Below are 16140 nucleotides of genomic sequence, written 5' to 3' on the forward strand. Positions count from 1 at the left end.
ACAAAAGTTGGTGTTGAATTTCAGTTTGATGCCATCACCACATACTGTCATAGCATTGTGTAACAAGTTATTTTCTATGCTATGTGATTGGGGGATTGAGAACAAAGTATTTTCTTTGACATTGGACAATGCTGCGGCGAATGATTGCTCAATTGACTACTTGATCACTCAAATGAATTTAAATAATTCACTTCTTAGTAAGGGTGAATTCTTTCATATTCGTTGTTGTGCACATATAATCAATTTGGTTGTCCAAGTTGGTTTAGAAGGCATTCGCAGTCTGTGATTAAGATCCGTGAAAGTGTCAAGTATGTGCGAAGTTCACAAACGAGAAAACAAAAGTTTTTGGAATGTGTGAGCAAAGTTGGTTTGAAGAGTAAGAGAGGTTTGAGGCAAGACGTGATTACTAGGTGGAATTCAACATTTTTTATGCTAGATAACGCACTATATTATAGGAAAGCTTTCATGAATCTGGTACTATGTGATCCTAGCTACAAGTTTTGTCCTTCTTCAACAGAATGGAGTCAAATTGAGAAGATACGTGACTTCTTGAGCTTGTTTTATGATGTCTCCAACTTGTTTTCTGGAAGCAAGTATCCTACAGCAAATTTATATTTTCGCTCGGTTGTCATGTGTTATAATTCTTTGAGGCAGAGTATAAATAGTCCAAATGAGTATATCAAGAAAATGACAGAAAAGATGCTACCAAAATTTGAGAAATATTGGTCGGATTTCAGCATGATCTTGACTATTGCTGTAGTGTTTGATCCACGTTACAATCTTCAGTTTGTGGATTTCTTTTATAAGAAGTTATATGGACCTGATTCCCCTCAGTTTGAACTAGTGAAAGGGAAGTTGTTTGCCTTATTTGATGAATATTCCAATTCTTACGTGGATAACAGTAATCAAGCTAGAAGTGGAAGTGCTACAGGTAACAATGTGAATTGTGACTTCACAAATGCAGACTCATTGGCAATGGTGGAGGTAAGTTATTAAATTCATATAAAGTTTTATGAATTTTATTAGATTTTATGATATATTCATTTTTATTTTATTTGCATCTTAATTGCAAGAGTTTAACTCTTTGGATGTTGAGTTTGGATTGAGCCAACAACAATCACAGTTGGAGCTGTACATGGAGGAAAAAAGATTAGATGTCAAATCCAATCTTGATATTCTTAATTATTGAAAAGAAACTCAATTCAAGTATCCACAATGAAATACCAACAAATGACTTAGTCGAAGACTTTTTAAATGTCGATGACGAAGCTCAAACTGGAAGTTCAACAGCCTCTACATCCACCACTTTTGCTACTTCGTGAAAGCTTTATAGGTTAGACTTCATACTTGCTTAATTTGTACAATATACAATACATCAATTTAATTGTTACTTCCTTAAATTATGTGTTTGCAGATGGGAAGATCTTGATGGATTTTGTTGTTTGCTGCGTGCTGCATTGACCAAGAATTTGGAAGAAAGAATGAAGTATTTTTTGTTGAATTTTGTTAGATTTTGTTACTAAGAAATTATTGTTGTTTTTATGTTTGGATCAGATTTTATAATAAGCAATTGGATGTTTTTTTGATGTTTTTAATAGGTTTAACTGTTATCAGGTCGTGTTTTTATCATGTCGTGTTGACCCAAAGTGGTTCGTGTCGTTAATGGGTTTGTGTCGTGTTTGTGTCGTGTTCGTGTCTGAGGGTAGCGGGTCGTGTTCGTGTTTGAGGTTTTCTTAACGGGTCGTGTTCGTGTTTGTTGTTATCGTGTTCGTGTCTTTATCGTGTCGACACGATAACGACCCGACACGCACGATTTGCCACCCCTAGGCGGACGTCGCCGGAAAGCCGCGGATCTGCGGTGTCAGCAGCGGACGTCCGCATCCGTCCCTCCCACGCCTAATGGCGCACATCCGGCACGCCGGTCGAACGTCTGCCGGAAAATCCGCCTTTGCGGATGCTCTAACGTATTTATATCACATGATGACACGATTCACATATAAATGCAAGATTATCGCTAGAGTATAATTTAAGTTATTCTGCTCAAATCGCATGTCTGTTTCTCGAAATAAATAAAATTGTTTGTTACTGTCAAATAATTGAATGTTATTTTATATATTCATCATAAAAATATTTAATAAGCATTTTAAATTGAAGTTTGTGATGATATCTAAAATCCTTAAAAAACAATTTGAATGAATAATGATTATGATTTCGAATTCAAATTATATTTTGTCTCTGTCTTCCCTCTAAATGAATAAGATCATTTTTTATTTCTATCTCCTAGTTTTTACTCTTTCCGTCTGGATATAGGAGTTTCATTCTTATCCGGCAAGGATTTTAAGATATGTTAAGAAGAGTAGATGGAAGAAAATTAGTGGTTTATAGGTCCTACTTGAATATATTAGTTTTAAATGATATGTGAGTGGAGTGAGTTAGTGGAATGTGGGACATCTTTACCATTTATAGTAATTATGAACCGGGACCCCTATTCATGGACGGACCAAAATGGGAAAACGAGACTCCTATTCGTGGACAGATGGAGTAGTTGGGGTTTTTTTTAATACAAAGATTAAAAATTGTGTTAAATAGAATAAGTGAAGGTAAAATAAAATATAAGAGAAAATAAAGTATTAATAGTGATTAGATGTTTTGGTTTCTACTTAAATGGAAATGATTCAACTATTTTGAGACATCTTAAAAAGGAACATGACCCAACTAAGTTGAGATGAAGAGAATATTTTTTTTAATTATTATAATTGTAATCGTAGTCATCAAAAACCTTATTTAGTCGCATCTCACTAAATATGAAACATTTGTTATTCAGTGTGAGATTTTATTTAATGTTGTTTGTAAGTTAAGTAGATCATAGAATAAAGTAATAAAGGGAAAAGTAGAGTTAATTGATGTTGTTTCCATTAGGAAATATGTCGTTTTTAGTGGGACGCCAATAAAAAAAATAATGTTTCATTTTTAATGTGACAAGATAAGTACATAGGGATGTAGGGTCGTATTACCCTCAATCCACGCCTAATATCGTGACAGCGTTTAAAATCTAGGCCACACAAATTCAAAATCTTGCAAATGGCTAAGATTCGCTTTTGCAATTTAGCTAGAATCAGTGCATTATTGCACGCTAATTTGTAAATTGATTCATGCTGATTTGTAACCTGATTCACGTTGATGTGTATAACGATTAGGGGTGGGTCGATACGAGATATCGTATCGAAAACGTTGTATCGTATATCGTATCGAAAATATCGATATGAAAGAATTTCATATCGTTATCATATCGAAAGTTTCGATATATCGAACTTTCGATATGGATAATATCAATATCGTATCGATATTTCGATATATCGTATCGATATTTCGATATATCGTACCGAAATTCGATATATCGATATATTGAATTTCGGTACGATATATCGAAATATCGATATCGTATCGAATACCTATATATCGAAAATTAATAAAACTTCAACACAATAAAATTAATAGTGTTCTTACCTCCATAATCAAAATACAACACACCCAAGTACAATTAAATAGATTTATATATATTTATAATTTTAAATTTTAATATGTATTGAATTTCAATATGTTTAGATATATATGATATATATCGTATATTCGATATAAAACTATATCGAAAATATACGATATATATCGTATATTCGATATAAAACGATATATCGCGATATAATGAAATTCATATCGTTATCGTATCGAAAACTTATGATACGGTATCGTATCATATCGAAAATTACGATATATCGGAAATTCGATAATTTTTCGATATTTTTCAATACGATACGAGCGATATATCATTTTTTCGATATTTTTCCCCAGCCCTAATAACGATCCATATTATTTACTAATATCAAATTGATGTGTACACTGATTCATTCTGATTTGTACACTAATCAACGCTGCTTTGTGTAATGATTCACTTTGATTTTTACAACCAAATAAAAATTAAGCTCAATTAGTTAGCAATTTAAATAGGCATATTAATATGATGGGAAGAAATTGAGTACTATGAGTCAGACCAATTAATTGCATTTAAAGAGGATCCTAATTTACCTAACCCTAAATTATCCAACTCACCGTCAACATACGACTGTTAGGTATCTCGAATAGTATCAAACTCGTGCTAATTACTTTAGTTTAATTAAACTTATTTTTTTGATGTATTGATATATATTCCAATTCCCCTAATTGACAGAAAAAGAGAATGTAAAACAAGTTCGTTCTCTCTAAAGAAAATAAATTCCGTCTTTTGAATTGGTATTTTATTGTTACACTACACATAAGTTGAATTTGATTAATTTTTCATCAAATCGGGTGAGAATTAAATTGCTGTGTTTCGTTTAATCAAAATACAAATTAATCAAGACTATGAGCAAGCTGATCCATAACACCATTTAAGTCGATTGAGAAGCCTTTGTAAATTCCTTAGGCCTCTCTATTAATGTTAAGATTGACATATATATATATATATATCAAGTCTATATTATTGACTATAACAAAAGCAGTCGTAAAATTCACGTTTGCTTATGAGTATTGATCGGAGAAAAGGCAACTAATGAAGAAGAAACTACTTTCGCAATCTTGCCTTTACTCTTATTCTTCAAATCCTCCAATTTCTCGGAATTCCATGGCTTCGCCATAGAAACTTGCCGGATGGTGCCGTCGGCGCCTCCGGTGGCGGTGGTGGTGGCGGCTGCCGCTGGTGGCTTGAGAGGGTACAACAAATCTGTTGGGAAGAAGTTGTATTGTAGACCAGCCATCAGATAGTTGGAGAGAGAAATTGATAAGAGAAAATTATGGCCTCTTTTTTTTTGAATAAGTGGTATAACCTCTCATGGTTTTATAGAACAAACTCAGAGAGTCCATGATTTAATCTCTCTCCTCATTAAGTTTAAATATTGTTATGTGCTTGGAATATTCTACCATGTTAAATTTGACTTTTCTTACTGTAATTATAATCATCGTGTAGACTGATTATTAGCATGCTAAATAAACCTAATCTCATATGTGATGCAATTTTCACGTGGTTAGATTTTAATTTTATATGTTGCTTGTCTGTCTCACTTAATTAAAAAGTAAAAATGTGTTTTTTTTAAGATGAGTCCGATCATTGTATTATTACTCGCAAATATTTATCACATTCATATTTTTCACGCTAATTAAACTACATCTAATAGTTTATTGCTATAAAATATTGCAGTTGTTTTTTTATCTTTAGAATGGATTGTATTTGCTGGAAAAAATTCGACCATACATTAATTTGTAACACATCAGTGTACACTTAGATCATCCGCAACGAACGTGGTCCTCTGCGGCTTGTTGGGTGGCAGCGTCCGTTGAGGGGCAGTGGCGGGGTGGAGGCCAAGGTTGGTGGCAGGGCGGGAGCTACTCACTACCGGTTGCAGGCGCCGCACATCTATTTATTTTTTTCCCGAATTTGAAATTTTAAATACAACCACATTTCACTTTCAATTTATTCAATATTAACTTTCATTTCATTCCGAAGAGAGAGATCTGAACGATAGTTTCTAGCTAGAAAAGATGGACAATTTTGTTCATTACAGGGGCTGAAACCTTATAATCTGGTGGACTGGGAAGTCAACACAAATGTTGTATCCCCTTATCCATTGACCGGGTCAAACAATAATCATTTCCAATTGTGGATGGTGAATACTGATGACTATGAGGTTAATGGGATTAAAGCGAACCCAAGTCGGGAGAGTGGCAAGGCCTACAAGACAGAGACTAGGGATGGGCTGAAGAGGTACAGTTTGGATGAATCGTTATGCAGGTCAAAATAGCCGAGCCAACTAATGAATGAGGATGCGTTGTCAATGTCAAAAATGGCCCGTGAGATGCACAACAACATGATCGTCGCACTCCACACGTGCATAAGGTCGCGGAAGTAGTTTCTATTTTTAGGGCGTTAAATTTCTAGGATATGTAATTTTGAATGTTTTTATGGAGTAATTTCACTATATATATGGTTCATTTATTTCAATTTTATAATTATTTGAAGTTAAAATAATAAATATTACAAATTAACGTGAGAGGTATGGTCAAAGGAATGTGTTGGTGAGGTATAGAGTTGTGGGAGTTGTGGCATGTAGCAGAAATTGAGAAAAACAATAATGTGACGAAGAAGATGTAAAGAAGCGGACGCAGAAAAAAAAATTGGATAGGTACTGTGGTTTCTAAATTTGATTATAATGTATATTTTTTGGTGATTTAGAAAACCTTTAGGCTCCGTTTGGTACACGGAATTGGAATTCTATGGAATTGAATTGGAAGGAAATTCAATTCCAAATCCTGTGTTTGGTAAATATACACACAGTGCACATACTACACACATTTCACATATTTCACACACTACACACACTTCACACACTACACACATTTCACATATTTCACACACTACACACATTTCACACACTACACACTTCACACATTTCACACACTACACATATTTCACACACTTCACACATTTCACACACTACACACACTTCACTCGCTACACACACTTAACACACTACACACACTTAACACACTACACACTTTCATACACTACACACATTTCACGCATTTCACACACTAAACACAGTTCATGCACCGCACATTACACACACTTCACACACTTCATACACTACACACACTAAACACAGTTCACACATTTCACACACCACACATTTGAACTATGTGTAGTGTGTGAAATGTGTGTAGTGTGTGAAGTATGTGTAGTGTGTGAAATGTGTGTAGTGTGTGAAGTGTGTGTGGTTTGTGAAATGTGTGAAATGTGCGTAGTGTGTGTGTAGTGTGTGAAATGTGCGTAGTGTGTGTGTAGTGTGTGAAGTGTGTGTAGTGTGTGAAATGTGTGTAGTGTGTGAAATATGTGAAATGTGTGTAGTGTGTGAAATGTGTGTAGTGTGTGAAATGTGTGAAATATGTGAAATGTGTGTAGTGTGTGAAATGTGTGAAATATGTGTAGTGTGTGAAACATGTGTAGTGTGTGAAGTATGTGTAGTGTGTGATGTGTGCGTGTGTGAATATTTGGAATTCCACTATTTTTTATTTGGAATTCAAATTGTGGAATTGGAGGATTTGGAATTGGAATTTAATTCCAAATCCAAGGTTTTTTTATATTACCAAACACTGGATTTGGAATTGAAGGCTTCAATTCTAATTCCACACCTCTAATTCCGTGTACCAAACGGCCAAACGCAACTTTAGGGACTTTTATACAATATTTTACATTGAACTTCGATAAATTTCTAAATTTTATGAAAGAATTTTTGAGAGCGCCCCTTCTCCCTTGGAGATATATTATTTATATCAGTGAACAAAAAACCGAATAATTGTATTTCATGGTTCATGGCTTCATGCTACTTTTAGTTCACAAGAACTAAATCAATCAATTTCACTGTAATAATTGAGTTGACTGGCTGTTTGTATTTACTATTCAATTGATTCGAGCATGAACACTGGTATCATGATGATGACACTTCACACGACTTGATTTTAGTGCTGGTATCGTATAGTTATGGATACTGATAAAATGTAAACTCTAAATATTATACAAACTCTAAACTATGATTTGGACCATTAACAATGATTTTTAATCAAAGAAAGAAAAAGAAAAGTCCAATATGTGACTTGAAATACTATGCATTATTAGTCATAAATCTTAATTAAAGCGTGGACGGCTATTTTAATTTTTAGTTATCAATAATATTATAAAAAAAATTAAAGTTGAAAATGGGAATTTATTGCGTATTTAAAAATTGAACCTTTTGTATGCGCAATTATATGGAATCTTCTATTTCAAGATGATGGTTTATTTTCTAATCCAAGTTCAAAGCCTTAATCATTGATTAAAAAAATACAGTAAATTGTTCAAAAAATAAGACTTATGCCATGTTTGGTTGACAGGAAAGTAAAGTTGACAATGAATATGATTCCTAGGAAAATGAATCTCTAGAATATGATTCCTAATAACTTTACTTTCCTGTGTTCGGAGAATACCAAGATTTTAAATTTTGTATTTCATTTAAACACCAAACTAAAGATAGACTTATTATTATTTTATTTATAAAAAGAATAATAATTTTTTTTAATAAATTATTAATTACAAATGATGACAATTATATTATTATATATTTATTATTATGATGGATAGTTTAAATATGAATCATCCATCACAATATATAATAATACAAGTATAATTATAGTTACATGGAGTATTATAATCATAAATGATTATAATAATAATAATAATTATTATTATTATTATTATTACTATTATAATATTTAAGGATATTATAATTTAAATAAATTTTATAATTTAGAATTTCACTACGATTTTATTAATTATTAATTTATAAAATAATATTTAGTATTTATTATAATATAATTTAGATTATATAATTATATTTTAATTATTTAATAAGTTATTAATTATTATTATGATATTAAAAATTATATATAAATATTATAATACAAAGTTATAATTATGATCATTTTAATTATAGTTATTTATTATTCTGAAATTAAGTATGATTTGTAATTTAAAATTATTTTAAAACATTGTAGTAATAATAAAAATAATAATTAAATATGTAAGAATACCTAAAAAAAGTTAGGATTCAGAATCCTGAAAAGTTGTACTAACTTTCCTTGTTCTTGGGATTCTAATTACTTTCCCAGTTTGATTAAAAATAGAAACAAACACATGAATTTAAAATTTAAGGAATCAGATTACTTTCCGAGACAGAATCCTGGCAACCAAACATGGCCTTAAGGTCAAATTCTGATAAGTGCTGCAAATTTGAAAATCAGTGACGAAAACTATAAATTTTAACATTTTTATCAATTTTCTCATAACAAAATATTCCTATTTGTTATTTGTAATATGTTGATTTGTCACACATGTGTTCAAATTAATCTGATTGAGTTATTTGCTAAGTGTGACGGATAAGATGATAAATTTCGTGAATGGTGTTTTCCTCTTTGAATTTTTGGATACAGTTTAACTAAAATGTGGGAAAACTAAAAGAAATGTTAAATTTTAGTATAATTTTTAAGGTTTGATTTTCAAGATTGAGAAACGGGCTAGAATTTAACTAAAATTCATAATTGTTTGGGCAATTTGTATAAAAAAATACATAATATTGTGTGGAAACCATCTAAAAACTAGAATGTGAAAGGCAATGTGGATTTTAGACTAAAGAAAGTAATACTATGAGTCTATGAATAAAATTATGGTGGTATTGATTAGCTAAGATTCCAATGGAGCATATATTAATTGACTGAAAACTTATATCATACCCTATAAAAGAAAATATCCCGAACTAAAGGACTATATCGATTGGTGAATCTAGTCCACAAATTATACTAGTGAAATATGAAACAGTATAGAATATACCAGACTTGGCCAAATGTAAAGTAGTTGTTTATGTCCATGGAATTTCTTCTTGATAAACGGTAGCCTCAAAAGCTCAAACCTTCTTAAAAAGACATCCCCTGCCGATGTTCATCAATGTAGCCAGTGAGGTTATTAAAACTCATGCCGTACAGGCTATTTTTTTTTATTAATGGAGGGAGTATTATTTTAACCTTTATAGACCCTTATAAACTAAAGCATTCACTTTACAATAACCCAAAAATAAAAGTTATTTCTACAACAAAGTAGAAAAAAGTAACTTAGGAAAAACTGCTTCCAAACTAGTATAAGAATTTACATCAAACCAAAGATTCAGCATATATCAAACCTGATACATATACAAATACAAGCACAAAGATTTACTTACAATATAATCAACACCACAAAGAATGAAAACAAGGAAAGACCTCTACAAATCTCATAAGCAAAATTATGGGGTGACACACAACATATAATACCGATAAGTTACCAACTCAAAATTTTATTCATTCATTCACCTTCATTCCACAAGCAAACAACCATTCATTCATTCACCTTCATATTCATGCCTCTGGCAACGGAACAACTGCTTCAAACGCTTCGACAAGCATAGCCACCCGTCTCTTGCGAGCCGGAGTCAGTGTCGTTACAATATGCTGAACCGCGTAGTCCAGCATCCACTGCTCCGCCTTCTTCCTCTCGTCCATCATCTGCTGCCTCAAGTCCACCTTCTCTGGCTCGGGGTCACCTGTCTGAGGCAGCACCTGATGAGCCCGTGGTTTGAAACCTCTCAGTGCTTTGATGGATCTCTTCAAGAGTAGGAGCTTCTTCAACTTGCTCCAGTTTCTTGATATCGGTACCTCGGACTTTGATTCTACTCTCAATTCCTCATCCCCACCAGCCTCATCTTCAACAAAGTCACTCGAGACTGATCGAGTGTCGGAGGCCTCGTCTTGTGCCTCTGGGACGAGGATCTCATCAACTGCTTGTTTCACGAGTTTGAGAGCATCAGATTTGGTTAGGCCTCCTCTCAGATTGCTTGATGTAGCGAGGTCCTCTTCCTGTTCGTCCTCGCCTCCATCGAGAAGATGGCCTCCAACTTTTTCAGCAATGTCTGATACCACATGCTGATATATCATATGCCACATTTTGATATGCTTTATCCTATCAGATATTGCATCCTGTTGAGGGCCTTGTACGGCGTCTGTCTTTGTCTTTGTTTCGTCCGACATCACCTGCACTGGCATTCTATCACCATCATCGGTATCAAGATTCAAGCTCTGTGATTTTAAAATATTCTCGTCATTTTCTTTGTGAACAAGATCTTCGAGCTTCTCATTCTCATCACTTGACAAGAGATCACCGCCAGAGGGACTGGCTCTTCTCAGACCGGTAATTGCAGAGTCGAATATTGAGACGCTTCTGAGCCTTGGAATACGACATTGAGCCTGAGAGTCTTCTTCTTGAGGTGGAACTACAGTCTCAAATGCTTTTACAAGCAATGCCACTTTTTTCTTCTGAGTTGGGGCAAGCTGGCTCACTGCCTGGCGAAGTGCGTGGTCAAGCATCCACTCCTCTGCGCTCTTCCTCTCCTCCACCGTCTGAGGTCGGAGGCTGACCTTCTCTGCCTCAGGATCCGGATTCAATGGCAGATGCCGCGGCTTCTTGGGGTTGAATCTCCTCACTTTCTCCAGCTCTCTGATGAATTTCTGAAGCAGTATCCACTTCTTGAGATTGGTCCAATGCTTTGGAGCTTTCTTCTCGGATTTTCTCACAACCTGAACATCACCAGCCACCGCGATCGCCTCTTTCAGATCAGATGACACATTTCCCTTCGCAGATTCCATATCATTTTCTTGGATTAATGCTCTACTTTTATCTTTCTCCACGAGCTCCGGTCGTGGAGTGGTTTCACTCGTGACCGACTGATCATCAGATGCTTGGTCTTGAACCTCCGGAAGGAGGATCTTCTCAATTGCTTCTCGAACAAGCTTGACAGCAAACATCTTCCGGATTTCAACCTCTTGAGCCTCCGAGTCACTAGCTACTGCCCCTACATCTGCACTGTCCTTATCTGTGGATTCAACAGAGACATTTGATGACATATGTTGGTGTATCAGATTCCACATGCTCATATGCCTCGGCTTGCTGAACTGAAGCCCACCCTTGTTGTGAGTAGGGGTAGTCATCTCAGAATCTCCAAGATGTGTAGCATCATCAGCTATCTGGTTCTCTTTAGCTGGTGAAGATTCAGTAGTAGACTTTGCATCTTCCTCAGAAGAATTGCTACCCGAAGAAGCTGTTAAGAACGCATTTCTCTTCTTAGTTTTTTCATCGAATACGACTGGAGTGTCTGGACCATCTTTGCAGCTTATTGCAACATTATCAATGTAGGTGTCTAGAACTACAGCAGATGCGTCTTTGTCGTTTTTCCATTCAATGCTCGTTGCAGTAGCCTCGAGCCTTTTAGAAGTGGCCATGAAATCCTCTCTGTTGTGACACGAGCACCTCAAAGATGCCCCTCCAAGACCTTGCCCCTCAGAAGAATACTTCCTTGCTATTTCCAGACTATCCTGGTAGCTTCTCTCGGGGAACGACATCTCACCAAAGGCGAGTTCAACTAGATACGCCTCTTGAACATCGCTATATCCATTCCCAAATAGCTCAGTTTCCTCATTAGGATTGTTTCCCTTTACAACACCAGAATCAGCTATGCTCTTACTGAATCGCCCTTGATCCAAAGGTTCTACTTCACGAGCTATTACACTTTTGTGGATATTCTTCGTTCTATCACTAGGGAGCTTCACTCCACGCGTGGTCTCAGCCTTAGGCACCATGCTCCTCTGCTTCCTCAATGACTGCTTCCTCATGTACAAGAAACGCTTCAACGGAGGGGCCGGTTCACCACTTGTGAGGCAACCTCCATGCAATGAGCAATGATGGTACCGACAAACCTTCACTGCCGAACTCTTTTCAGATTCTTGTTCCCCACAGTGATGAAGTTGAACCTCCGCGGGGGCAGGAAACTTGGAATCCTTGAGAGTGGAAGAATACGTAGCTCTGTCAACACCAACATTTCTCAACAAAGACCTCTTGGGCTTGAAACTAGCCCTCTTGATCAAAACCCTCACATTTCTAAAGCTGGATTTTCTTGAAAGGAATGAGGAATGTGAAGTGTTCTTACTATCACTCCCATCAAGGGTAGATTCAGACGAGCGCGATTTCTTTCCCTGAGAAGAGGTCGTCGCCTTGAGATAATGAGGCGACGCCTCATCATCAGACAATGGGAGAGGAGATTGGATAAATCTTGGCTTTGGCCTTCTCCTGAATGATCTAACAGGTGCATAATTTTTGGGGATTTTGTTGTTGATTCCATTATTGGAATGTTTTTGAGAATGAGGTTGGGTAACTGAAGATCCACAATTGGAAGAACTAACAGACATGATTTCATCAGATTCACTTCCCCCCTGCTCATCACACATATTTCCAAACTTAGATAAACATTTCAGCACACAGAATTTGCTATCAATAACATTTCCAAACTTAGAACTTGCCTTCATTCTAGCTTTTCTCCCTCACACATACGAAAAAAAAAGTAAACATTATGAATTAAATTAAAACTAACCGGAGAATTTTCTTTGTTTGGATCAAATCTGCTTCTGGCCTTCGTAAAATTTGGCGATGAATCAGCGGAATCCATCGAAATCTATCTGCTGCAAAACTCGGATAAAAAAATGGATTTCAACACTGGTAGCTGCAATAACGCAACTGCAATCAAAGTCATCAGAAACCAATTGCCATTAAAACCATTACTTAAATCTTCATACTGGTAAAAACCAACACAACTTACCGAATTCAAGAGAAAGTTTCAGGTGTGAACACTGAAAATTTCTTGATTTTGGGGGAAAAGATTTGTTACACAGAAGAAGTTGATTTCAACAAGAAATGGCAGCAGATGATGACTGCGAATATAAATTCTAAGTTTGGATCTTGTTTGTTAAACAAGTTTTTTAATAGTTTTACTATTTTCTTTTATTTATACAATTTGCGTTTTGACTTGAACAAATTTATGTGTTGACTGTTGACTTAGCCTATATCTTTTAGTTGACTTCATTACATTTCCCCATTTAATTAATTTTACTTTATCTAGTGTGTTGCATTTACCTATAGACTATAGTAGTACCTTGTATACATATATTTAGGTGAGATGAAAACTGAATTAAAATGACATGTGAAGTACTCTGTCCAAAAAATTTTCCGCCTCCGTGTACATCACGGGTTCTAATGAGAAATTGATAAAATAAAAAAGAGAGATGAAAAAGTAGTTAAAGTAGGAGAATAAAAGAGAAAAGTGAGAGAGAGAGGAGGAAAAGTAGTGAAAGAAGAAAAAGTGGATAAAATTTGAAAGAAAAATTTTCATTTTTAATATGGGATTATTTTTTATGGACATCTCAAATGACAAAATGAGACTATTTTCGTGTATATATTATTACTCTAGGGAGGATGAACAACAAAAATAATTTTGGGACAATTAAGTTCTCATTTAGGGATACTGGATATAGAGGGTACATACTAGTATTTGATGTTAATTTTGGACATTTTTGTCATTTTGTTACATTTTATCTAGGAGTTTAAACCTCCCGTTAACTATGCACTAAATAAGTTATTTAGATCATACATGACATGAAATGATACTCCTATTAAACAATTCATTTGGGTAGTTTCTTTGGGATTTTAGTTTTCTTGAATTTGCACTTTTATCTCTCTCTTTCATTTTCTTGCGTTTTTCATTTGTTTTTCTTTCCAAATGGAAATAAGGTGATGGAGATAATCTCAACCAAAATCCCTAATCAATTTAAACAATTTCGACCAATAGATGAGTAAATCAACAACTAATAACAGTAATCCAACTAATCTCTGCCTATATATTTTGATGTATAAATTTTTAGTTATGAAAGTAACTACTTTAGATATTAACTTTTATAATATTATTATAACATAATATAATTATTTTTTGAATGAATAATTAATATAATTAGATTAAACATTATCATTATCGGACCAAGTGCTCGTATATTAAACTGAACTTATTTTTGTTGGATATATATGTTTTTTGTATTAACTGTAAACTGAAGTTTACCTTCAATATAATCATGTATGTTATTTGCGTATTTATATAAATTGTTTCATCTCAATTTTCTTAACTTTATTTTTATAGCTCTGATTTAATTTTAGGTGTAGTTAGTCATATCAATTTTGCTAACTCAATCTATTGATGTTCTATGTATGACATTTTAATAGCATGTACAAATATAATAATCTTTATGAATTGGGTGCATTTACATTCCATATAAAGGGATTATGATTGACAAAACACATTCTATTCTTAAGTCATTATACTTTAATTGTTTATTCCAATATGTCCTTATATAATTTTTTCATTTTAATAAGTCCATGTACTTTTATATTCGATATATTTCAATCCTTATTTAACGGAACCGTTTACTTTTCCGTTATAAAATAACACATCATATGTTAATTATTTAAATATATTCCACCTAACATCCTAGTTGGAAAATATGAACATAACATAAATATGAAAGAAAAAGAAAAGGATAAAAATGAAAAAAAAACTAAAGAATTCTAAATTGTTAAAAGAAATTTGTTGTTTGATTGTTTGATTATTTGAAGTTCGAATATTAATTTATATTTAATCAAACAACAAATTTCTTTTAACGATTTGGAGTTCTTTAGTTTTTTTTTTGTTTTTGTTTTTATCTTTTTCTTTTATATTTATGTTATGTTCATATTTTCCAACTAGGATGTTAGGTGTAATATATTTAAATAATTAACATATGATGTGTTATTTTATAACGAAAAAGTTAACGGTTCCGTCAAATAAGGATTGGAATATATCGAATATAAAAGTAAAAGGACTTACTAAAAACGAAAAAATTGTATAAGGACCTATTGAAATAAACAATCGAAGTACAAGGACTTAAGAGCATCCGCAGCGATAGAACGACGGCGTCCGTCCGTCCGTGCCAGCGGCGCGGCGGAACGCTGCTCGCCGCTGCGCTCTTGCCGGTGGCGCGGCGCTGCCCTTAGCTAAGAGCACATCCGTGCCAGCAAGCAGCTGACGTGGCGGATCCTGATTGGCCAACGGCAAATCCGTCGGAATTTATTTTTTTTTAAATCGGATTTTAATTAAAAAATCCGATTAAAAATAAAAAAAATATTTTCCCACTTCCCAAAAAATTATATCCGTTTTCTCTCCACTTTTAATTTCTTTTTCAATTTTTTCCCCAAAAATACACATTTTCATCTTTAAATACCCCCACTTCCACACAAAAAATTTCACACCACACTACACAATTCTCATCTAAATTCTCTCATTTCCATTCTTACAATTCTGAGTCTTTCTTTCACTCTTAACAAAAAAAGTCTGGCTCCGGCGATCACCCATCCGACTCACACGGTTGGAACCACGAATGGTTTGGTTCACAACCATTTCCTAGTCCGGAAACGGAATTTTCGGCCCCTCCTCAAACCCAAAGTTCGCAAGCTCCGGTTGGCTACCGGCCTTACCCGGTCGACGACCAAGATGCCCTCGATGGGCAATACGAGTGGGCACCCGAACCACCCGTACCTAGAGAGGGAGGGAGCGGCGGCACTCAAACTCCTACTCTTCCTAC

The 16140-nt window shown here is 34.4% G+C and overlaps 2 protein-coding genes across 4 annotated transcripts; one reads left to right on the forward strand and one right to left on the reverse strand.

Moving 5' to 3' along the window:
- The first annotated feature begins 687 nt into the window (after positions 1-687).
- Positions 688-1189, forward strand: LOC121747849 (zinc finger BED domain-containing protein RICESLEEPER 1-like). The gene is made up of 2 exons (XM_042141985.1): positions 688-984; positions 1073-1189. The coding sequence occupies exons 1-2, from the start codon at positions 688-690 to the stop codon at positions 1187-1189; spliced, it is 414 nt and encodes a 137-aa protein (XP_041997919.1).
- An 8570-nt stretch (positions 1190-9759) lies between these two features.
- Positions 9760-13432, reverse strand: LOC121748931 (calmodulin binding protein PICBP-like). Of its 3 annotated transcripts, none has more exons than XM_042143514.1 (3): positions 13296-13432; positions 13071-13155; positions 9760-12912 (listed from the first exon to the last, which is right to left on the reverse strand). In XM_042143514.1, the coding sequence occupies exons 2-3, from the start codon at positions 13143-13145 to the stop codon at positions 10009-10011; spliced, it is 2979 nt and encodes a 992-aa protein (XP_041999448.1). In that variant the 5' UTR covers positions 13146-13155; positions 13296-13432; the 3' UTR covers positions 9760-10008. The 3 variants fall into 3 exon arrangements, with proteins under 3 accessions (XP_041999448.1, XP_041999447.1, XP_041999446.1); XM_042143513.1 differs by having other exon boundaries at positions 13071-13158; XM_042143512.1 differs by having other exon boundaries at positions 13071-13213.
- Positions 13433-16140: the final 2708 nt, after the last annotated feature.

The sequence above is a fragment of the Salvia splendens genome, chromosome 9, assembly GCF_004379255.2.
Source record: "Salvia splendens isolate huo1 chromosome 9, SspV2, whole genome shotgun sequence".
Lineage (NCBI taxonomy): Eukaryota > Viridiplantae > Streptophyta > Magnoliopsida > Lamiales > Lamiaceae > Salvia > Salvia splendens.

Bases quoted from the DNA above. Each gene is read 5' to 3' on its own strand.
- LOC121748931 (XM_042143514.1), bottom strand. From the start codon at position 13,145: ATGGATTCCGCTGATTCATCGCCAAATTTTACGAAGGCCAGAAGCAGA. The intron at 12,913-13,070 runs GTTAGTTTTAAT...TGTGATGAGCAG, and splicing joins CAAACAAAGAAAATTCTCCG to GGGGGAAGTGAATCTGATGA.
- LOC121747849 (XM_042141985.1), top strand. From the start codon at position 688: ATGACAGAAAAGATGCTACCAAAATTTGAGAAATATTGGTCGGATTTC. The intron at 985-1,072 runs GTAAGTTATTAA...TCTTAATTGCAA, and splicing joins ACTCATTGGCAATGGTGGAG to GAGTTTAACTCTTTGGATGT.